The sequence below is a fragment of the Manacus candei genome, unplaced genomic scaffold (genome assembly GCF_025592945.1).
Source record: "Manacus candei isolate 608988 ecotype Guabito, Panama unplaced genomic scaffold, ASM2559294v1 h1tg000014l, whole genome shotgun sequence".
NCBI classification, from domain to species: Eukaryota; Metazoa; Chordata; class Aves; order Passeriformes; family Pipridae; genus Manacus; species Manacus candei.
Genome location: NW_026138062.1, coordinates 24,892,477 through 24,918,145, shown reverse-complemented (window position 1 = coordinate 24,918,145; position 25,669 = coordinate 24,892,477). Strand labels below are relative to the sequence as shown.

The 25,669-nt window shown below is 33.9% G+C and overlaps 1 protein-coding gene across 5 annotated transcripts in view; it reads right to left on the bottom strand.

The window, feature by feature from the left end:
* Nucleotides 1–25,669, bottom strand: part of PCDH17 (protocadherin 17) — a 91,257-nt gene that overhangs the window by 39,726 nt on the left and 25,862 nt on the right. For 4 of the 5 annotated variants that reach the window (XM_051778858.1, XM_051778857.1, XM_051778861.1 and 1 more), the window contains 2 exons: nt 22,755–22,813; nt 22,422–22,594 (listed from right to left, as the gene is read on the bottom strand). In XM_051778858.1, the coding sequence (XP_051634818.1) occupies nt 22,422–22,594; nt 22,755–22,813 (232 nt within the window). The remainder of the gene's footprint in view (nt 1–22,421; nt 22,595–22,754; nt 22,814–25,669) is intronic. The other variant, XM_051778860.1, reaches the window with a different exon arrangement.

The window sequence follows — 25,669 nt, the reverse complement described above, 5'->3', positions numbered from 1 at the left end:
TTTTAAAACAAATTAATATGAATGCATTCAGCTTAAAGGTTTTATATCTCATCCTTTACCCAATGATAGTTTACATCTTGCTGTAATTCTGGCTTGCTAACTTGAAAATCTAACCTACTGCTTAAACTTGAAGGCCTACATTTTTTTTCATACTCAGAATGAGTATTCATTCATGCTCATTCATTCATTCATTTCAAGTAGCTTACATGAAAAAACCAAAGGCAAAATTGCAGGTATTGAAAATAGTTGGAGGTTATCTTTCAACATCTTGCCTATATGTAGCAGAAACTCTTATTCAAACTATGGAATTATTTAAAAACATATATGAAAACCTTTTATCTTTTTTTTTCCTGTTGCAGCATCTGTGAAAACACATATAAAAACTCTGTGTCAAGATGTGCCTAGTTTCAGAAAACTGTATAAACTGCAACAGACTGAAGTGACTGCCCATTTCTTAATTTGTTCAAAAATAATATTTTTATTCAAATGTGTAAAAAACCATGGCATTTTCCATCTTTTCATTTTGCTTTAAGCAGCTTTGCAGTGTGGATTTGCTAGCCCTTTTGGGCTAGCAAACATCCCTAGAGAAGACCTAGTTCTGACAGAAGTAAGGTTCTCCTTTCTTTAGGCTGTGATTCCACAATACGTAAAACTAAGCCAGATCGTTCCTGCCTGGTATCCACTCTGTGTTTCTATCCTGTTTCAATGTTATGGTGAGTAGTGCCTAAAAGAACATAAAAAACAACGCACGTAATTTTCTGTGAGTTCACCTTCGTGAACTGGCTTGCTGAAGGATCACAAGTCCTCTCTGTTTTACCTCAACAAGTATTGTCCTTTTTTTTTTTAACATCAGATTGGATAGCAACCATCAGTGTGATAATCTTGTCTTGCTCAGACTGTTGTACTTAGCATCACGTAGAAATCAGTCAGGGATACAAGCATAATGGGCATAGAACAAGAAAATTAATTGTTTGAGAGGACAAGCTACCTCAACCTGTCATATAAAAAATTCATATTTTCCATTTGTTCTCAATTTATTTTCAATGCCAGTTCAAGAACCTGGCCACAATATTTAAGGTTCTGATGAGCAGGATGTATCCGAGAATGATTCTCTGTTCACTGCACAATGAGACAGCTGCGTTCCTCTAGGCCACTCTTATGAGTGTGAAGTTTCCAAGATTAGAAATAAAATGTTCTCAGCTGATGGCTGCCATTTGATGGAAAAGACATGCCACAAGAAATAAACAGGGGCTCCAGTCAGATTCTCCTACACTGAGCAAGTAATCAAAGAATAATAATGAAAGTAAATAAAATCAGAAGTTAAAATGAAGTAAATAAAAGCTGTCACATCTGTAAGCTGAGGCTTGGAAAGTCAAACCTCCCATTAACACCTCTATCGTTACATCAAACTTGCATGGTGTGGATCTACTGGAATCCACATTGCCTCCTTCTCCCCAACCTACATATCTAATTCCCAGTCTTCTAATGGACATCAGGGTGTAATGAGATAAAAATGAATCCAACAGAGTTGTGGGGTCCCATGCAGAATATTGTCCCACTAAACAGTTCATCACAAGCAAGTCTTACAGTTTGTCACATCGATATCTAATTGATTGAGGGTTTTGATTCCTACAGGTTGTGATGAGAGAGCCGGAAATGTGACTAATAAGCAGTTAAGATCTGAATCCTATGGACTTCAGCATATTGTACTTAATAAAATGTATGTCCTGTATCTTTCTTTGTCTTTTCATAAGAAATATGACTTCAGGATTTTTTACATCCTCACACTTTTTACAAGGAAACAGGATTCTTTTTGTTTCCCTTCGTACAGCACTACTGTCAATTTTTATTTATTATTTGCCCAAACTCACCCTCCTTGTACACTATCCCTACAAAGTAGCTGGAAGAGCTACTTTGGAATCAAACCCGTTTTTGCTGAATAGAACACATGGCAAGATATGCTTGAAGAGTTACACAGCTGGCAGTCACCGCTGAGAATAAAGCATACAATGCTGGCTCTCAGCATGCATCAGGGTGAAATTCAAGCTCAGTTGAACAGTTGCAGGTATCCTTGTCTACCTTTGAGCTGTTCAACCTGACAGAGCACTGTACCACAGCTTTACGTTCAGACCTGTTTTGTTCTTTACAGTAAGGAAATCCTGAATACAGCATTGATGGCATCCCTCGTTTGAATCAGCAAGCAAGCTATTAACGAGACATGGCTAGGTCAAATATTCCACAAGTTCAGGTGTCACTGTAACCTCTTTTTAAAACTGAAATGGAAAGAAATTATCTTTTCCTAAGGTTCCAGATGAAGGAATTTTAAATAAGTACATATTGTAATTGAATGAGATTCTGAGAAAAAAAATGTTAAACCTCTTAGATAAACTGAAAGACTCCTATTCTTGTCTGAGAACATGTGAGTGACACTCTGTGGAGCTCAAAAGGTTGATTCTTTTTCTATGGATTCTTTGGCTGGATCTGGGTTAATAACTGTAAAAGTACCACAGCAGAAAAGTGTCTACTTCATATAACTGTTCTACCTATAATGTTCATGCAGCTGGAAGGATGCAGAGCACACCTTTGGCCTGGGCCAGCTCGCATTCTGCCCATCTGTTTCAGACATGATTCAGAAGTCAGTATAGTCAGGATTCATGGTTGTGTGATCCTTCTGCTTAGCGTAATGCTCTTCTTGGATTTTACCTAGAACTTTTGCAAAAATTCTGTGTGAAAAGGAACCCCGGTGTTTACAAAAGCGGGTGACTTTTCTGTGCTGCAGGGTAAAGGAGACTTCAAGTGTGTCTGTGGCCAGACCATGGAGCTCAGTTTCAGGGTCAGAGAGCCCTTGACATCAGAGTGCCTGTGGTTTATTTGCACAAAGTAAGGCTAAGAGGGTATTGGTATTACCTAATAGGATCTGAGCAATGGTGAATAAAGAAAGGATCCATTACCAACATGTTTCTTTCTGTGTTAACCAGACCCAGTCATGAAGCTGTAGCAAACCCCAAGAAGCTACAGCAGCCTAGTCAGGAGGCACAACAACTCAAACAGATCCCACCACAGTCCATAAAGGAACATTGGACTCAGGGTGGAAAAGCAGCCTAAGGTCTTGCTTTGATGAAAGACCTTCAAGGCACAATGGTGAACACCAGAGCCTGTAAAAGCACATGTGCTTCTGTCTAAGGCTACACTGAAACACTTTGAAAAATTAATCCTTATCAATTACACAGGCAAACTTGAAGACTTGCTCAATTGCATTAAACCACTAAGTGGATATTCTTATATTCTTCTTGTTGTACTCTTATTCTTCTCATTAATTTTTTCTTATTCTTAGTCAGGTCTAAAATGCCCCTGATTCTCCTTACTCTCATTCAATTTGGCACTGATTTAAGTTCAGCCAAAGTGACTGTACTTTAAGCACAAATAAATATATAAATAATTAGATTAAAAGCTATATGACTAATTCACCTGTAATGTTAATTTGGACAAATTTTTACAGCTGCCTCAGAGTAGAAAAAAACATTCACATTTTTTCTGGATTGAGATAAAATGGTAATAATAATGGATGTTTGCAATCCTGAGTGGAATTCTGCAACAATAAGTTGTGAAAGACCTCTAGAAGCATTTTTCCAAGGGTGAGGAAAGTCAAAATGACAAAAGAATAAGAAACAAGCCTAAAATAGGCATTGACAAATTGCATAACAAATGAACAATACAAATATTATTAAAATATTGTCTTTGATATGTGATATTACTAATATACCAAGCAAAAATGGACATGGTCAGTACATGTACTTAAACATGTTATTCTTGTTTGCCAAAACTCCCAGGAAGTGTGAGAATAAAAATCAGAAGTAGCTGAAAATAGGAAATTGCTGGCAGTCATTGGAGACTACCAATATAATGTGCGGGGATTTTCCAGTAAAAAGGAAGCACAACATTGAATTTTTACTTGAACATTAGTTACAGGTATAAATATCAAGTCTCTGTCATAAAAATTCAATATGAATAGGCAGACTTGAGTCAATTGAATCACAATCAAAAGATAAAATTCAAGATGAAAATGAGACAGCTAAGGATCTCTCTATAATTGATTAGGAATAAATGTGTCTTTTTTTTTTCTTGTCTTTCTTGTCATGGCCTAAGAAAGAACAGAAAATGACGTCACATTTCTGGAGTATTTTCACAGTTCTGTAGAGATTCTGTTTCTGCTTTCTGAATTTTAGACACTAAGGTTCATATACTTTTTGAGGTTGAAAATTGACTTAGATAAGGAGGGTATTTTTTAATTAGTAACCAAGGAAAATTTGTAGCGAATGGAACACATCCAAGAAGAGTAAGCATCATGCAAGTCAGCACAAAAAAAAGGCTGATGACATTTGAATTGGCTATGAGAATGTTTTTTAAATGAAAGACAAGTCACAGGTAAGAAAAGCACGTAATCTCAGATAACTTGTCCACTAGACTGAAGTCACAAACTGTAAACTGAAAAGGAAAAAAAAAAGGCTAGAGTAAAACTTAAACCATATTTGGAGAGGGAATAGCAAAGAAAAACTTTAACAAATAAAATCCAAATTGAACAGGACACATAAAAATTGGTAGCCAGACCAAACCCAAGTATTTACTTGATTCTATACTTTTTTTAAATCTAAAAAACAAGAACGCCAGCAGCTGTTTCTAAGTAAGGAATGTGATATAACAGATACCTCACAAGGGCAATACAAAGAAAATACCCAGCAGAAACCAATGTAATTATAATTCCAAGAAACAAATTATATAGGAATGAAGTACACTGCACTTACAAGAACTAGCCAAACAGTTCACAAGAGGATAAATAGCATTTACTTGATTTAATTTTTAGCATTCAACAGGCCAGGTGGAAAAAGTAAGTATCTATAAGCTCCACCGTAATGCTGGCCATGAAGATCTCAAATTTGATATATCTATAGAAAAGAGAAAGGGGGTAAAAAAGGCTACAGTAATATTTAACTTAAAAAATCAGAACTACTTGAACATGGCAAAGCTTTTTGAAAGGAAATTGAAAAGGACAACTAAAAGACTAAATGCTTGCAGATAGCATGACAGGCTGCCTAAAGATGCTATATTAGGAGTTCAGAGAAACTGTATACCACTTATCAAAAACGCTTTTAAAGGACAGAAAAATAACCATCATGGTGAAACAGCAGACTAAAAGAGGCCATTAGAAGTAAAAAGATACTCCTAAAAAAAAAAAAGGTGGAAATTGTGAGCAAATTAGGATGAGAAAAATGCATAAATTCAAACAAATAAAATGTTATCATACTGTACGGAAGCATGAAAAATGTTTGGAAGACTATTTGTTCATGACATAGAAAATAATGAGAATTTCTACCAAGAAAATCAGAAAAAATTAAAGCCTGCCAGAGGATCAGTGGATCAGTGAGGCTAATAGAGACTCAGCATATAATACAGTGCTAAAAGAAGATAAGGTCACAAGTACCCCCCACTCCCCATCAAAAAAAAAAAAAAGTTTGAAAAGAAGGAACCTGGGGAGATTCCTGCAGTGCAGATATTTTGGGGATAGAAATGAGTCATGAACATTGCCGGCAACTAAAAGATTAATCGATAAAATTCTAGAGAAAATGGGTAAAATGACTCCTAACGAATCAGCAGATCATATAGAACCCAATATAAAATTGGAGCATTGTAGCACTATCACTTAAATTAGCTTTGGTATCAAACAAATGTGAGCAGTAAAATCTGAGAGTATGAAGAGTTGCAGATAGATGTCATGCTATTGAATGACTACAATAAAATAGCACATGAGATTCAGACTCAACAAACGCAGGTAATGTACATGATGGAAAACAGTAACAACTCAATACACAATCAAGTGACTCTAAAACAGATCTCTGTATTAGTCTGGATAGTCAGATGAAGACGTCAGCTCATAGTTCATAAAGACAGCAGTCAGAATAAGAAGATATCTTGGAAAAAAATAGAGATTAAACCACAAAACATTGCTCTTTTAATCCATAGCTGCTGTGTTTAGACTTCTGTATGAAGTTCTGTTCATGCCATGTTCAAAAGAATATAATAGAACTGAAAAGACAAAAAAGAGCAGCAAAGATGATCAAAGTTATGAAAGGGCTTTCATAAGAGAAGAGATTAAATAGACTAAGATTTTTCAGCTTGGAGAAAACAGAACAAAGGGAAAATATGAAAAGTTTTTTGAATCATGATTGTCACTGAGAAGACTAATAAGAAACAATTATTTACTCTTTCTCCTAAAGCAAGAACTAGGCACTGCTAATGAAATTATCACGTGGCAGGTTTCAGTCAAAAGCAGCATGTTTGTACACACATCTAAGCTGTGGAGATCATTATGCAGGATGTTATGGAAGCCAAGGGTCCATAACACCATTACACAAATCCATGGAACAAAAATCGACACAGGTTTGGTGAAAAATGTTTTTTTTTTTATTTTCTTGGATTCTTTTCTTCAGATCTGTAATTGCACAGGTGTGTAATTGTCCTAGACTTTGTGCAAATGCTGGAGTAACAGGAACTTCCACAAGGTGACTCAGATGTTACATCTAGGTGGATGATTGAGTTACCTTCCGCAGCTATAAGTGAAGGGCATGCGTATAGTGCAGTTGCCCTAGACTGCATGTTGAATAGTAGTTTGTTACCTCACATGTAACTTGCATGCCTCAACCCCTACTAGAAAGGGTTGTTTTCATGTTTTGAAATTCCCACAGATTAATACTGTACATACTAAAGAAAATGTTTAAATCAGTGTAGTAGTTGCTGAATCAGTGCTTGCACTGCACCTTCCTAGCAAATTTTATTACTCTCGCTTTCATATCCATTATTCTGAATGTCAGGGAGCTATTTTTAAGTACTAGCTTTGTTCAGTTTAATAAAAGATATTATATTATCTGCACCAAAAAAAAATAACTAAAAGAATTCCTTATAAAGAATTTGGTTTCATAAAATCAAACGTATATGTAGCTACCAGCATGACTCCAGATGAGATACATTTTACAAGAGTAGCATTTTAAGTTCTATGTTGGAATATTGAGGTAGAGACCAGAATTATGAAAAGTCACACAAAGTATACAGCTAAAAACTTCAAATGTCCAATAGAAAATTTACCTGCCCTTTCAATATTTTTATATGATTTATTATCATTACTAAGTTATTGCTTTAAGCTCAACTTCCTTTCTTTTCAAAATCTGTTCTATTGTTTTCAGCAATAGAATTATCATAATATTGAATTCTTACATTTGTTAGAGTGAAGTCTTTTAATGATTTTCTGTGAAAGGAAATAAAAAACTTACTTAACTTTCAAAAAGTGTGGGATCTAAAGCCCAAATCAGAACCGATATCAAAGAACTAAATTGGCCATTATTAGCTCTATTGATGCAAAGTGATACCAGATAACATATAGACTTATTAATAAGTGTGTAAAGGTGTAATGCACACTTTTGCTTTCCCCGTCTGCAGACTAGATAAACTCATAATATTTTAGGAACTATAAATTTAACTGTGAATGGTAAAGAATAAGTTATTATAATTGGAGTTTAATCTAAATTACATTTCTCATAATTTCTGAAATAGAAATTTGTAGTCATTAAAAATTATCTACTTAAGATTTTCACAAAAAAAAACCTTGTTTTTTTTTTATTTTAAAATGGATGGGTTTGGTTTGTTTTATAAAGGTCTTCTCCATTTTCTCTTCCTCTGTAAAACTAGTTAAATATTAAAAAAAAGTAAACTGAAAACTAACAAAACCTAAACCAAATATTTTGTTGTGGGTAAGAAAAAAGTAAACTAATCCATCAGAAGAAAGTACTCAAATTTCCCAAAGTAAACTGACTATTTTGAGGGGGGGTGGGGAAATCCATATGAGATGTTTACTCCACTACTTGTTTATCAGTTAACAAAGCTGAAAGAACAAACACAAAAACAGAAGACAGTCGAAGGTATTTGAGTGATGTACAATACACAAGATTTAATCTCTGAGGTAGTTCTGAGGGACACATAGAGCTAAATAGTTGTTATTAAGGTTACTCTGTATATGAGAAGGTACATAATGTATTCTTGACAATACTGTTCAATTTGCCAAAAATGCAGTTCAATCTTAATCTGGGTGAGCCTAGCAAGAAAGCAGACTATGTTCACTATCAATAACACTGATGCTGAATAGCAGCTTGTGAGACCAGATCTATATTGTGAAGCACTTCTGGCAAAGCTATGTCACCTAGAAGCATGAAAAAATATGACAACCCCAGCTCACACAGCTATTTGGCAGAAAACTGACGTTCACATAGCTATATGAATATATATTTAGATTACTTTATCTCTTTCAGGGACATAGAGTAGAAAGGTTACAAGAAGACCTCTTTGTGTCAGCATGTGCAGCATCTCCAGCTGCTGGCTCTCGTGTTGCAGAGAGTAGAGTGGCAGGTGTACTCATGAAGATAAACCTCACCTTACCATCAATAATGGCACATACTACTGTGGGTATGACAAAATAAGATAGACTTGAAGCATTTTAAACAAATATTTACTTGGATTAAATGGAATTGTTACTGTGTGTTTATGAAATGTCAGTTGATTCTTAAATGTATTTGCCAGGGATTAACAGCTATTCCAGAACCTATTGCTATTTAATGAACATACAAGAACTGCCTTAGATGTAATAAGGAGCTAGGTTTAACTAGATCATGAATCACTTCCACTCACTAAATGATAAAAATTTACTGAAGATTAACACTATGTAAGGTACAGATATCTCATATAGAGATTAATTCTTAAATTAATATTTTTATTCATCCCTTGGTATTTAATTAACTTAAATTACAATAGTTTCAGTAGTTAGATAAACATGCTAATTTCTTTTGATTTTAAGATGTCCATGTAATCCAGGGCCATACCTTTCCTTTCTTGTGAGTCATTTCAGTAAAGTATTTCAGTACATAGGGCTTTTTAGAAGGTTGATCTCAGATTCTAATTTTAAACCCCCAACACACTATTGTCCATTGCTTCTGGCACCAGCAATTTGGTCATAAGAATTCAAAACAAAAGCCAAATAGGTAAATATTTAAGCAAAGCATAAAAACTTATGCACCATACACAGGCACCCAATTTTGTGAGGGAAGAAACAGTTCCTAACTGCAAATACATGGAAGACAGAACAATAGGCGTGCATATGTCTGCCATGGAAGAGATATTCACCACCTCCACACCATTACTGATGAAATGGGAAAGACTTACTGAATAAATTCATGATGATGTCTCCAGAGTAAACTTGGGCTGAAAGCATTAACACCCATAACACAAATAAGGAACAGAGAAGCCAAAAACTTGTAATAAACAATGGCCAGTATGCAAAAAGCTAGTTCCCTCAAAACCTGACTTGCAATTAATATTTCATGGGTTTAAATATCTATAATTATTTAACTATATCTCAGTCATCTTTTACTGACAGTAGAGAGGATGTGACTCGTCTTAATCACGTCAAAGGAATCATGCTCCAGAAGTACCTCTTGCTCTCCTCGGTAATTCTAGAGACCTAATCAACTAATTAACTATAAAGAATTAGGGTAACTAGCTCAGAGGTAGGTGAGATGATAGTTGAAAAGGTAGGTACAAGGTTTCTGAGAACTCATGGCTGTTCTTTTCTTTAACAGGGTTGAAAATGTAGAGGTTTGTCATGTCAAGCTTTCTTTTTTTTTTTTTAACTAACAAAACTTTGTGGTCTATGTTTTCCAGTTTCCTTGTACTTATAGAGATCTAAATATGGAGGAGAAAACTTGAGCTTGAGCCTTAGTTTTGAATCCATTTTGGAAACGTACAATTCAGTCTAAATAAAAATTCCATTAACTTGAATTTCCTGGATTTCATTAAGATTTTGAAGAGCATTTTCAGCTGTCTTACACTTATCAATTTTTTTACTGTTCTTATATTTTCCAAAGTATTGTGCTCACATATTTAGATTAAAAATATCATCCATATTTTGAGGAAACATTTTATTTTTGTTTACTAGAAAAGTTTGTGTAAAAGAATAATATTACCTGACATTGGATTAAAAATAGAAAGTTATATTTTGTTGATTTATAACAGCAACAAAAAAATAGCATCCTGTGCTCATTTTAAATGGGCACAGTGTTTTAACTCTGCTGACCCTGATGAACTTCTACTGCAAAACAAAAAGCACCTGTCTATATGGAATATAGTCCAGTTTAGGATTATTTAAATGCATCTAGTCTCTAGGAAAATTACAAATTTTGATCACTTTTGCTAGAAAATCAAATCCTACAAGAGCATATCACCTCTAACAATAGGGTAGTTTCTTGTTACTTAGGAAATCTGAGTGTGTTTTGATTACTTGGGTTTTTTTCCTCTCCTCTGTGTTATATGTTATCTTCCCACACCTTTAACTTTTATGTTAAAATTTTTCTTTTTCCTGTAACACTCTCTCTCTGTGTCTTTTTATACTTCTACATAGCAGAAAAAGAATCAAGTTTACAATAAGGAAAGCAGCTCTGTGGTATTTATCTTTCAAAAGTGCTTGTGAAACTTTAAATATAGGAGTCTTCTTTTTAATAAACAACAAACCAGTTACTGTTGTCATGTATACCTGTGAAAATCTGTAGACATTTAATAAATTTATGATAATCAGAAATTATACTGACATCTGAATCTATGTCTTTAAAGAATTTAAAGAAATCTTTAGTTTTTAAAGAAAGATGTTTTCAGGCCTTTCAGTCTTTTTTGTCATACTTAAGGAGATAAAACATCTCCTGAAATCACTGTAATTAGTGATTGGGGCAAAATTTTTCAATAACAGATGGAAGGTGGGTTAATATTTCTCATTAATTGTCTAACCTGTCTTTGAGAGACTCTTTTCTTGTGTCAAAATTTCAGCAACATAAATATTTCTGCTATTCCTCACATACTAAGAATAAAAAATGAATGCAAACAAAATAAAACGTATAAAATTAAAAATAAAGGAATGAAAATAAGCATTAATAATAAAGAATGAATAAACAGACTCTGAATGTAACAAAAATATAAATATTATCAATGCTTCTGCAGAAGGAAAAGATATCCATAGGAAAAATTTACAATTTTATGAGTGTACGTCATAGGCTTAAACATCTCATGGGATTTCATTCTACAATACAATTTTACATTATAATAAATGTAATGAAGAAAAAAATTTTGAGAGAAGATTTTTTTTGGAAGTCCAAACTATTTCAATTCTCTTCTTATTGTGAAATAACCACAGAATGATAACTGAGATACTTTTTACTACATGCTTCAAAGTATTCAATGTTTCTGTTCAAAATTTACTTTTTTCTTATTATTATTGTTTGGAAATTGTAATAAATGTTAAATATAATTATTCTGAGTTAATATAATACTGCTTGTTTTGGGGACATTTGCAAGTTTTAATATATTTTACTATACATTATTATGTGAACTTTCCAGTATAATTCCATCCAAATATAATTTTTGAGAATATCCTTACTTGTTTATTATAAACATGGATGTCAAAGAAATTCAGCAGTTTGCCCTGGTTACTCTGGTACCCTTGAGAAGCAAAAAACGGCCACAACACACTAGCAATTTAAGCTGAGTTTAAAGCTTTCCTTACAGCAGTAGTTTCAGAGTTCAATATAACTTTCTTCATCTTGCTCTGCTTCATGCACTTCCCATCAAAAAGAAGTAATTTATGTGAACTTTGCTTACAACAATAAAATACCCCAAGGATAAGAGACAGAATCCTCACTTCAAATCAAACTCACAATGTTGAAAAGAAGTATCACTTGTTAAAACTAATCACATACATGAAGTGTAGGAATATTCATATTCAGCAGTACACACAGACCCAATATAAGCTTCCCTAGGCCATGAAGATTACTGATGTGCTGCAAAAGTCACAGGGTCAGAAGAGACACAGTTCCACTTCTGTATTTCTGTTGTTCTTTGTATGTTTCATTCAGACCTTGGAAAGTTGTTTGGGCTGTGTAGCTGCCTGGAGATCTTTAAATATGCAACCTAAACTGCACTTTTTCTCTTAAGAACTGGTTTTTTTTTCAAACAAAAATTGGGTCAGATAGTAAAATCCACTACGAAGAATTTAACTCAAAACTCTGAGAAACAGTTACGCTGATAGGCTATCCTCTAAAGATCCAGTGTGCACATCCCTATAATATTTAACCAGACACTGCAATTATATTATATATAAAAAGTTATATATAGATATACATTATATGTGAAGTACTATACATTATTAAATATATATATTTTAAAAACTTTATTTTTAAGTACTGTTTTTCAGTTATATGCTCTTCTCTAAATTGACAGTTTTTGACTCAGAATTACTTTGCCTGAACAAGTTTTATAATGAAAACAGAATGTTTTGTGAAACAAATTTGTGAATTGGTCTCATAGTTGCAGTTTTAAAACGAGCATAAAAATGTTTTAAACCATTACATTTTCTATACTGTTAAGATACAGATTTATATAGATTTAAAAAATCAAATTTTCAGGGACATCAGTTAATGATTTCTTATGTTTGTATTTATGCATATGCATGTGGACATATATAGACACACACATACTACATATACATTATTAATCATATTGCATTACTAACAGTAAAAGAAATAATAAAAGATTATGTATTTTTTGACATATGATCACATAAATATCCCCACTGATTTATGAGATAATTTATGTATAAAAAGCCAGAAGAATAGGGTCCTTAATTTTAAAAATACATATACTTGTCTTGAATGAAGGGGTTTTATGCCACATTATGACTTGGTTATACTGGGCATATGCTCTTCTCCATTTCATACTGCAGAGGGGAGCAGATGGAATTAAATATAGCTTGGCATGCAGGATGGGGGCAGTCATGGAGCAATATTTTTTAGTATCATGCAGGCGCTACCAGTTCCATATACATTAGAGATGAAACACAAAAAAGGGCATGTCACCTTCAGGAAAGGATAGCAGTCAGGGAACATCTGTTATACATGCAGTGTTCCCTGTAGAAAGAACTGAAACACGATGAAATATGCATCAAAAGTTCCCTATGCACTGAGGTACATTAAGTCCCTTTCAAACCATATGAAGCCCACTTGGGGAAGGGAGGTTATTTAAGTGCAGCAGCTGGAATAGGAGAAAAAAGCAGCAGGGAATGGAAACCAGATGTTCTGACATTCTGGAAATCAGGATGGGCAGTAGATGCGCAGAGGTTGTTACATGGTATGTGTGCATCACTGATGTACAGAGATTAGATAAAGTTTCACTAACTAGTAATTAGTTAATCATGCTGCTCTACCTCTGAGCAAAGTCCATGTTAAATTCTAAGTACTATTACACTGTATCAGGGATTCTTGTTGTGAAGAACTACATAATCCACATTCCCTGAAATTCTCTAATATGGTGAGCTCTTTGAGATAAAGATGTTCATGGTGAAAAGACTTTAGAACGGGTCAGTGCAAATGTTCCCTTTCAGTATGTTTTACTGAGGATTAGACAGTATAACACATCCCCACATTTAATTATGGCATTATAAAAAGGAGGGTTGAGTGGATCCTCTGGTCTTGGGTAGGTCAAAATAAATCTAGATTATAACTGATATATATATATTTATCCTGTTTTAAAAATCTCCAGGAGAGGAGATTTTAACCTTTTTAATCCTTTAATTTACGTGGGTAGCCTGCTTTAGTACCTAGAGATCTTTATAGCAAAGTTCTTCCTCATATACAGCCTAAATACCCCTCCCAACCAATTAAACAACAACAAAAAAGCAATCATCATCCTATTTATAACAATTTAATATATGCAAAGACTTCTATTATATTTCACCCCGTCTCTGTTCGTTTAAACACACACATATTCTAAGCAAACACTACTTTCACCTTCAGGAGATGTTTTGCAAACCTCTATTTTCTGCTGTTATTCACCACTTTTTTGATTTTGAATTTTTCCAGATCTTTCTTTAAAATATGCCTACAAACTGCGTACAGTGGATGTATCCCTAATTAGAGTGTTCTGCAACTCTGGTCAAAATTCAGTTAAACCACTTTTCTCCCTCTGGAAACCACAGCATAGGAGAAAAGTAGCATGTAAACAGAAAAAAGGCCATGAAAAGGACAGTCTGTATTAGTTACACAGACATTAGGAAATACTCTTTGTTCCAGAAGAACAAAATACAATTAGTAGTATTCCAGCTGAAACATTGCTGAATGGAATAATTAACTCTTGTCTCTTATTTAAGACACTTCTCTTTTGTCTTCCCTAGCTGGACATAAAACTATTGATAAATATAGTCCAAGTTCAGATTTCCAACAAATATATATCAGCTTTACAGTTACTCCATCTCCAGAACATTCCTTCTTTTTGGGAACAAGAATGTGGCTGGACCATGCCATGGGATTTTGTTAAAACTTGTCTACTAATGCTGTTTATCTCATCTGTATTTTCTCCTAACTCAATAAGAGGGGATACAATCATACAATGATGATTTAAAATGAGAGAGAAGATGTATTTATTTTAATTGTCTCCTCTATATAACTGAATGACCACACATATTCATAAATGTTTTTTTAAACTCTAATTCTGTGAAACTTAATTAAAAGAAACCTGTAAGTACACCATACAAGGACATTTTCAGGCATAAAATAAGAGGCAGGAATAGATTCTCTAGTCCCGTTAAACCAGACTCCTTGATATTAAGTAACCATCCAATATATGTATATGTGCCCTAAATATTACAAAAGCAAGTGCAAGTAGAGAACATCCATTTACCACCTAGGGAAATACATAAAGCCTGAAACAATGAAAACTCTCTATTTTCTGATTTCCTTGTTTCAAAAGTTGTTGATCTTTCTATGCCCCCACTTTTCTTCCAATTTATAAAAAGAATCAGAAAAGAAGAAATGTTAGCTGAAGATAATGATTTTGACATAGAAGGACCTCATCTTACTGAGAACTGCAAATCCTTCTCTTGCTCTTCTAGTGGGAATAAAGTGAAAAGATAACTTATGGATTCTAAGCCTTCCAAGAACAAACTGCAGTACAATAACCATGCTCAGCCCGAGGAAAGACAGTATCAAAACAGAGAGTACAGAAAGGATGTAATGAGATTTCCACTAGTGACAGGGGAGGGATATTCTGCTTTGTTGCCTGTGAAGTAAAGCACAAAGAGATGAGCACCAACAGCTACAGCACCCAAATATTAGAATATCAGATACAAGACTTATGGTAATAGACTGGTGATCTTGAAATGCATAGTATGCATTAATTTGCAAATAAGCTCATCAAAGAAAACTCCTCTGAAATTTATGAATACTTTCACTGGTGTAGTCTCCAATTTTTAAGACATTAGTAATGATGTATCTAAATTGATTTAACAGTGAAACTTCCAATGAAAAAAAAATACAGGTCAAAAATACATATAATTTTCAACCACTGAATTAATCCATAATCATAAAATAAGTAGAAATAATGTGGGGGGGAAATGAAATTACCTGAAAAATGTAGCATAACACACCAAATGATCCATAGATGAAGTTGTGCTGAATGGCTGCAATCCCTTCTTTGAGTCACAGTGACATGTTTTGCGTGTGTATAGATGGAGAAAGCTCTTTCTGTATGTGTTGAAAGTCAGTTATAGAAATTTCACTCCTAATTTATGGTTAAATATATTAATTACATGTGGGATATGCTATTCACAAAATTTCACTGCTACCAGATACATGATGGCAGTAATCTGCCAGATGCTGAAATGCGCACCTGATTAAAAACCTGTTTTGGCAGAACACAGCTCCAGTTGAAATGCAGAATAATGGGCAATAATATGCAGCAATATTAGACTAAGGTAATCTGATGCAAACTGTATTCACTGTCACTTGAGCAGCCAGAATATTTGCAACACTTTTCTAACTTGTATCAATGAAGGCAGGTAAGTAGCGAAGCATTAGGTTAATCTATCCCTTCTCCATTAGGCTGCCATTTCACTTCCTTTTCTGACTTCTTTTAGGACAAACTTCTTCCTCATCTGGATAGCCTTGCTTGAAAACAAAAGCTGCTCGTATACTTAAGAGAGCACTACAGAGTGAAGCTGTGATTGCGAACATCCTAACAAGGAAGCACCAAACTGGACTCTGCCTCGAAGCAGTCACGCAGAATCGATCACAAATCTAGACTTGGTATTAAAATAACTGAGATCTAAAAGATGAACGTAAATTGACTGGTAGACTAGTAGACAGTCTAAAAAGAGAACTTAAAACCTGAAAGATATTCAACATAACTGCAGCAGAGAGAAAAGAAAATTATTAATACTCTGAGTAAATAAAAGTTGGCAGATATAAGAGGTTTTATTTTGCCTAAATCCATCATATAATTTGCTCAATACATTATATAGCAAAAGATATGTCATAGATTACTGGGTATTAACATGAGAAAGGTTATGATAATCATCTGCACAGCAAAAGCAACTGATCTGTTTTCCTCTCTCTAGTTCATTAACTTAGGTTAAAAGGGATAATATTATTCTGATCTCTCAAAAAAGGGTATCACAGAACATTTGCATAGCCTAGCTCAGTCCAGATAAGAAAGTCTTGCAAAAGTGTTACCTAGATCATCTTTAAAGGAGTGTTTGAGATCAAGGCACTTAGAACATCTGAAACTTTTATGAGTACTTCTCTGACTAAAAGTGAAATATACCAATTTAAAAGTTTAATACCAATAGAAGTTTCGGTATCACCATTCACGAGGACTTCATAAAAAGGATGAGACCAAAAATAATTCTGCTAATTCTCTTACATTTAGAAGTAGTTTCACTGAACAAATTATTCACAGCAGAAAAGCAGCAAAGAAGCACTGTCGGTGGCTTAAATGTCATATTGAACTTGTTATACGCGCTAGAGTGGACATCAAGCAAAGCTAAATATAGTCTTATTCTTTGTAAAAGTCTGCAGTTCTACATACATTTTTAATCTTAAATTAAAAATCCCATTATTAGAAGAAGGCCAAAATCAAATATTTTCAGCCTATTGATAACAAATTTGGTAGACCAGAAAGAGTTACAGAATAGGTAAGTTAGTTTTTGATCTATGCTAGTCTTCATCTAGAATCATATATGTGCTTGCATAAAGCACAGAAACAAACAAACAAAAAAAAAAAGGACAGAAAAATTTAGAGAAAAGAACAAACAAAAGCAGAAAACACAAACCCTCATTTTGTGTGGAATTCACCTAACCATTTTGAAAATTTAGAGTTCTAGAAACAGGTAGAGACAGACTAAGAAAAGGAAAGAGACTCTCAATACAATTAAGTTGCTCTTGTAGCTTTCCTGGCTAACAATTAATCAGACAAAAGGGAAGAATGGGTACTGTGTGCAAGTCAACAGCAAGTTAGCATCTTACCTGACCAATGTTAGGGGTAAGCGAGTTGGAAGGGATGATAATGCTGGACATAAACACTCTTAGGTGGCATCAGAACAAGAAGTGCAGTCTGACAGCCATTCACATTCTGGGCAGAGAGAATGTGATAGGAGGTGTTCTATCCAGGGAAAAAAACCTACGGGAGGAAGGAATGTTGAACAAACCATTTCACAGGTTGTGTCAGCTCTTGGGGACTCTCAGCTTCCACCAGTTTCTCAGTAAAGGCCATCACCAGTTCAGAAAATTTTGAAAAGAAATATTTCTCCACAATGTTCTCTTTCTGTTATCTCATTAAGCTGATGTATTCCTAAAGAACCCATCATCCCCAATGGCATGGTGATGATGTCAGACAGAAGAAATTTGCTTGATGAACTTTGTGCACTTACCAGTCTAGACCGATTCTAATTCAGTTAAACAGAATGGATTTTAATTATCTTACGGACTCAAGTAAGATTATGGCAAGAAAATCAATGCATAGTTCAGAGAAAATCTTGCTAAAAATTTTTGAAAATTTCTACTCTGCTGCAGGTGGATAATGGAGGATACTCTATTTCTAGGATCATTCTTGTTTAGAAATGGACACTATAAATGTTCAAGTCACTACAGACTTGTTATGTGAATGCGTTCAGTGGGTAAACACAAGAGTTAACAGTATTTGTAGAGATTCTGTAACACTGTAATATTTATTCCTAGGACTTGCATGCAGGACTGCATCAGTTGTGATGCAAATGTATTTTTGTTGTGATGATGAAGAAAGAATTATTTTATTTTTAAGTTAAATTTAAGTATCATTTTTTTTCATGAAGATACATTAGAGTCCTTTTATACTATTAATCTATATCCCAGATTAAAACAGTGTTGTTCTAGAGAGAAGACTGGTGGGCAATATTGGTCCTGGAGGAAACTCTCACAATTGTGCTGAAGTTTCCTTTTACCTTCCTCCAAGGACGTGCCTTTTTGTTTGTTAGTTGTTTGGGGGTTTTTGTTTGTTGTTTGGGGTTTTTTTATTATTTTTGGTTTATTCTATTTTATCCATGCTATTGTTAATAAGGCAACCGTATATGCAGAAATGGCTCTTATATGTGATGTAGGTGTGAACAGCAAGCAAATGTGCTGAAAGAAAGATGCAATGTACAATGATAGAGCAAAAACTCAACAAAGCTATTGAATTTGGAGATACTCAATCCCTTGAAGTTTTTAGATAAAGACGTGAAAGTGTAGATTTATGCTAAAACAAGAAAACACAGACAGGAAAAAAAAGAACAAAAGGAAAGGAAATTAAAAATTCCTGGGAAAATCTAACAAAGACAATAGTTAATGAGTAACCACAAAAAAGTCCATAACTCTGTATTTTTTACTGATTGTAAGGTAAACATATGCAGGATTCACTAAGAATCACATCTCGCTGTTTTACTGCTCCCTTAGAGATATTGTTGTTTATGGTTTATGGTATAATTTTCAGCTTTGGATACCTCTTAAAGAAATACAGAATATTGCTGTTATTCTTAAACCATACCAAACAAAACAATTATTCTGTTGTTTAAATTTTAAAAAGTGAATAATACATGCTACTACTCCAGGTGAAATAAACACCTAACTTGACAGATGTATTCCAAACTATAATTCTTGTAAGACTTTTAAGTAGGGTGATCTCAAACTGTCCAAACTAGTGATAGGGTTTAAAGTATCAGCAACAGAAGTGAAAAAAGAGAGAGGTAAACAAAACAAATCTATCTAAAACCATTCTATCAAAAGAGTAGCAGGCATATGGAACAAGCTGCTTAGTAAGACAGCTGATTCAGACAGCATAAGTAAGCTTAAGAGACAGCTAGATATTTTTATGCAGAAAGTGGCTTGGAAATCACAGCAAGAGAATATAATGTTGAGATAACCAAAATGGGACATGCTTATTTTAACACAAGACTTATTTTATAGTTTGGGGTTTTCTTCTGCTTTCTTTCCATTAGGGCCATTCCATAAGCAATTCATTAATTAAGACATTAATTATATCTAATTTGCATTATCTTTCTCATTTGTGTAAATGTTTTAAATCACTAGAAGACAAAAATTTCTATTTGGATATATTTTAATTGAAATCATATCTAAGGCTCTATAAATTTCATAAATTTAATGAAAATCATAAACTAAGCTTGATTGCTTCCCATCCCATGCTGAAATCAGAAGACATCTTGTCTACAAAAATTATTTTTTAAAAATTCCTACTTCTCTGTTACTGAGAGAAGCACAATTACTGTAGTGCTAGCAACACATTTTTTTATCTTAATGTGACCTTTTAATTTTCAAGCTGTCTAGGTTAGAGTTGCTCAAAACTGTAGTTAAAATACTGGTACAACTAGCATTCTTATTATCACCATGGGTAGAATTGGACCCGTGACAATAGTGTTTGGAATCACATGAAGAGCATGTAAAATTTAAAATAATTTTTTGAATTGGGATTGTCAAATGAAGATCCTGAATTCACAGTTAACACAGATAATTTTTAAAAAATGTCTGAAGATTTAATAATTATCATTGTTCTAATAGCAGAAGCTAAAGTATTTTAAATATCTTTAAGCAACAATAATCAAGCCTGGAACTTGGTTACAAAACAGTGAATTCCTACCCTGCACACAACCTCAAATGATGACAGAACCATAACTTCTGATACTGCTTTAGGTGTTGTTGAAGACAAGTGTTTCTAGTAAGCTTTCCATCTCCTTTTCCCAGAAAAGAATTTTTTGCTAAAGAAAAATTAAGTTCTTTTTCTATCTTAATCACACATATCATTTTTCTTACCCTCCTTCAACTTGGCTTATGACTAGAGAAGCAATTTTATTTATCCTCTTTCAAAAGAGAAAAGTTGCATTGGGCTAAGAACCCTAATCATCCTAAACATGACAAGTAATCATGAGCACCACATAGCTCCACATTTGTTACTGCAATGACCTGAAATCCCATAAGGTACTCAGTGCAGCTTCAGTTTTCATAATATGTCCAAGATTTTATTACAGCATCCTTGAGACGGAAGAGTTCATTCAAGTAAACAAATTGATATTGTTACTATTTGTAATTATATTCAGGGAGAACAAAAAAAAAAAAAAAAAAGAGAGAGAGAAGAAAAAATGTAGTTTATCTCTCTATTCCCATTCTTTTTTTTTCTCAGTAAAAAATTCACATAAACATCCACTGCTGCAGTTCAGTGGTTGACAGTACTTAACATCCACAGTTCAATATATGTTTAATAAGAACATGTGAATTCATATAAGCCACAAATACACTGTTTCTTGATGAATAGGGTTCCTCATCTAGATATAATGATGAAGGCAAACCTGCATTATAGGTAAATTCTTTGCATTATAATGAAAATAAGCAACAGGACTGGTTGGTTTAATATGCTGACTAGATTGCATATATTTTGACCAGATTTGGGTTTATTGCTGCTGGACAAACTGCTGTTTGATCACTGGCCATACAGTCCTTTTCTAAAAAAACACATATTTTTAATTTGAGTAGTAAGTAGTTTCCTAGTGAAACTTTAAAGATTTTAGAGCTCTTTCATGGCTATACTTGATAGATAGAAATCCAGAGGTTTTGTCTTTGTTTCACACAAAACTGAGAGAGTAAGACACACACTCAAATAGCTTCTTTAAAAAAAATATCCTGTATGGCATCTTTACACAGATCAATGTCCAATTATAAGCAGAGAGTTGCTGTGGCAAAAGGTCAGGAAAAAATAATCTTTCCGGCATTTATTACTTGGAAAATAAGGTCACATATGAGGTCAACCTTCAAATACATACAGAATAAATTATACTGCTGCATTCTAAATATCCTACACAGCAAAAATTATACTGCAATCTCAACATAATCAGAAAAATTAAGTTGAACATGTATTTTCTGGTGACTGTACTACAGACCAGACTCAGCTAGGAGGCAAAAAACCTAGGTCCAATTAATCAACAACTAATAAAAAGCTTATCATATATTTCTACATAATTATAAATATAATTTCTTATTAAGGCTGATTGATTTAATAATCTCTTAACTGTCTCTAACACTGAATCACCTTCCCCACAACAAAGTAAAATAATGGCAAATGTACAAAACATTTAAAAATAATTCAATGGTGCACTTCTTTACTGCTTACAACCTAGAAGCAAAACACAAATGCACACAGTGCTGGAGTGCTCAGTCTGTCTGATGCTTTAAAAAAAAGAAGTGCCTTTTTTGAAATAAAAGGCCTTCTAATTAGATAAAACACATCTGGAAAAAAATGAATTGGACACAGTTTGAGGAAATAAACATGCTTGTTTGTCAGAATGAATGCTGGCAGAATGTCCAGATGTAAGTCATTGTCCTGATATAAGTAATTTTAGCTCTTTCACAGACCCTCATTTTTGGTACCTTCACAGAACATGAATAAAAGTATATTGAAAATCAGATTATACTATTATTTGACACTTCTCACACTATCATTAATTGTGAAATCAATATTACAAATAGGAAAATGCATCCATGAAATGAAAACATCTTCAGATTAATTTTTTCTCTTTTGATATCCCCAGCCTCTCTTCTTTTCCTCTTCTCCAAACTACATGCGGAATGTAAATGACTGGCATTCTTTTATCTGCTGCAGTCATGTCTAGTTTGAATTTCCAAATCATGCTTTGGCAGAAGGACTGTATATAATATATCACAGGCAATGCCAGTGGAGATAAAGTATATTCTAATTATTTTTAAAAACTCTTATTTTTTTTAATCTACTTTGGACACTTGTGGTTTCATTTCATGTTCATTCTGAAAGATACTAAGTGTTCTTTGCTCTGGGCTAGTGACAAGATTTACTGTTTTGTCTGATAGTATTATCGGTGGGCTATTCCACCCTGATAACCCACAACTGCAATACTAATAGGTTTATAATGACGTTTTAAACTTTACGGTTTTGTAAGCATTGGAGGCTTCACTCACCTTGTTCAAGTGGTTGGCTTTTAGTTGAAGTAGTTTTCATCTTGAGTGCCTCCCTAACAGACATGTCACAGCAGGAGCCTTTGTTAGTGTCTTGGTCACTGTCAGCCTGATCACTGTCCCCATGCCCGCTGTCCCTCAAGCTGGCTCTTTCTGGATCCTTGAACGTGGAGCTACTGAAATACATATTAAAAAAAAAAAAAAAAAAAAAGAAAGAAAGAAAAAAGAGAGAGAGAGTTGTATTTACTTGTTCTAAGTTGAATTGTACTCTCTGGCAAAGCAATTTTGACAAGAATGCAAATGGGGAAGCCGAGAAAGTTATTTAATAGGCCTTACCTTTGAACAAACTGCTGCCTGCTGCCCATGTAATTGGGCTCTGCGGGAAAATTGTCTGTCTGTGAAAGAGAAGGAAAAAAATACGTATAGTTGTACACTGGACAAATCTCCTGCAGAGCAACAAGATTTCCTAGAGGAGAAATGATTAATAATTCAAAAATTCCCTTAATCTTCAGATTTGTACATTTTAATTAAATTGGAAAATGCTGGCATGTAATTATGTGCTCAGAACAATTAAATGATTCCGGTCCACAAATTACCTGCTAAAGTAAACAATGAGGCTCCAATAAGTGGCATTCTCTGTTAGTACCCAGACAGATGACACTGTTTATGTTTTTTCATTAGTTAGATATTAAGACTGATGGTTATTGAAAATGAGAGAAAAAAATTACTTTTGCATATTACAAAAGTGAATTATTCAATAATACTAATTTTTAATCATAATTACATTATCTGCTGGGATTCTGAAGCTCTTACTGCTGTAATGAAATTTCATATACTGCTATCTTACTCTTGAATTGAAAAAATAAACAAAAAATCGAGAAAGTTTATGGCTGAATAGCTATGGTGTTTCTTAGATGCTACTGGAAAAATGAAAGTATGAAAATATTTGGATTTTCTCTCCTTAATTTTCATCAGTATTAATAGCTATGTCAGAATAATGAGAGTCACACATGCAAACAAGAACATTAAATGATCACTGTTGACAAGTAGTTTTTAAAAGAATATACTTTCATTAAGTCTGTCACGAGTATATTTTTAGCAGCATGAGCCAAGTAACTGTAGAAGCAGAAGTATTAAAAGCATCCAGACCAACATGGAGTCCTGCCAAAGCGAACTGAATTCCCCTTGTATCATTAGCTGAAGTTCCTTGGGAGAAAGAGAGACTGCATCATTCAGAAAACTCCGTATACTGTACATTCACATACGTCACTTCTTGCAGCTGACCTAGCAACAGAGCTTCTACTGTTTTCTGCATCACTTCATATCACCCCTCTGTGGTCTGCAGAAGATCTGAGTTCTGCAACAGCATCCAGAATATCAGCATCAGTAACATGGGCAGCACTCAATTAATGGAGCAGAAGGCCCAAGGTAAGGTTTAATGTCACACAGCAATTGTTTACACAAGCAACTGGTCTCACAGATATCTGGTTTTCCCTGTCACTCCCCCTCCCCACCCCACCATTGTTTTACCTTTGTTTTGGTTTTATCAGTGGGAGGTAATCAGAAATATTTGCTACTTCTTGTGCGGTTGGAATATTGGAGCTTGGAAAAGAGGCATGAAGTTTCATCCAAAATTTAAGTAATGTTGTTTGCAACAGAACATAGGCAGACACCTTCCACTCTCAAGGGACTTGTGAAACAGATGTGCTTATAGAAAACTATCTTCCATATAGTATATATGACAATGTACACCATACTTTCTTCTTGTTTCTAAAACCCTTTAGTTCAAGAATTAAAATTATAACACATGTTCACATCCTGATGAGAAGATCCTGGCTTTAATATACACAACTAGAATAAAAGTTTATCTTTACATTTATTTATTATGTATCAAGTTAGAACAAACATTGAAAATAGAAAAAAAAAAAAGAATGTGTAAAGATAAATATTTCAGCATTCATATGTGTAGTTTCTCAAATGCAGCACATCATATTTTGGAAGTATCTTTAATTCTGCCGTTTATTCTTTTCTTCTCACAAATTTTAAGCTAGTATATCCCTTCTGTGTAGCATATATATACACAAATAATCATTATGACACTCACAGAGCCAATACTTATCAACCCAAATAAACCTTTACAACTGCAGAATTCATGTCTATTTTCTACGTCTAATATCTCAAATAGAGACATCCAGGAAAACTGACCTTATGCTTTTACTTACATAAGACATCTGTCTCCTCCTAAACACAGCTGCTACTAGAATCAACATTTCCATTTTTCGTGACATTGGCAGTCAAAATATCTACTATAAACTGCCTTTTCATCAATTCTCTGCCATTAGAAAAGTCACAATTTTGCCCTGGAAATAATTATAGCTTCTCCTTTCTGATGGTGCTAGGAGCTTAGTTATAACCTGGACCATAGTTAGAACTGGTTATGCTTTTTGTCTCTGCTTTTTTCATAGCAAAGAAGCATTTCACACATCCTGGACTAGCCAATAGAGAGATTTTAAAATAGAAGCTATGACCACATCTTAGCTGCTGTCCTAGAAATGGATGTCTTTCTGAGAAATTCTGTATTTACGGTAATTATTAATGATCTTTAACTAGATAATAATTGACCAATTTACTTCATATTGCATTTTGCAACAATACAATGAGTTGGGTGCCATGTTACAGCAAGTTCATTACTGCAAAAGAACAAATGTAAATACTTGATAACCATATAGAGACATAGAACTCAGAGCTGAATACTTTTCTTTCTTCTCTAAAAGCATTATTCCTTCTCCTATGAATTATGAAAATACGATGCTTGTGTTGAATTGTAACAGAGCGCTCTGAGACACAGGCAGCAAAGGGAGAATTGTTTTGTGTATGTTAATATCTATCAAAAATTGTGATAATAAGCAAACACTTAATTTTAAGGATAGGTAGTTTGGAGGAATCTTAGAAATGTAAGCATCTACTTCACAATGGACTAGAGAGAGAGATGAATGTTTAACTCCCTTAAATTTATTTTTTTTCTTTTATAATCCCAGTTGAAGTCAGAGGTCATATACTTAAAATTTTTACACTTTAATCTATGGAAGTGATATTATACCTTTCAGCTCATGCATTAATCATAGCTCTTTACATTGCATAGCTCTAACTGTAAGAAAGGAGTTCTACTTTAAAAATCTATTGACAGCAAAAAGTTCTTGTTCTTCTGGATATACAGCCCTTTCCTAGGATAACAGAATGTCCAAGGCTCT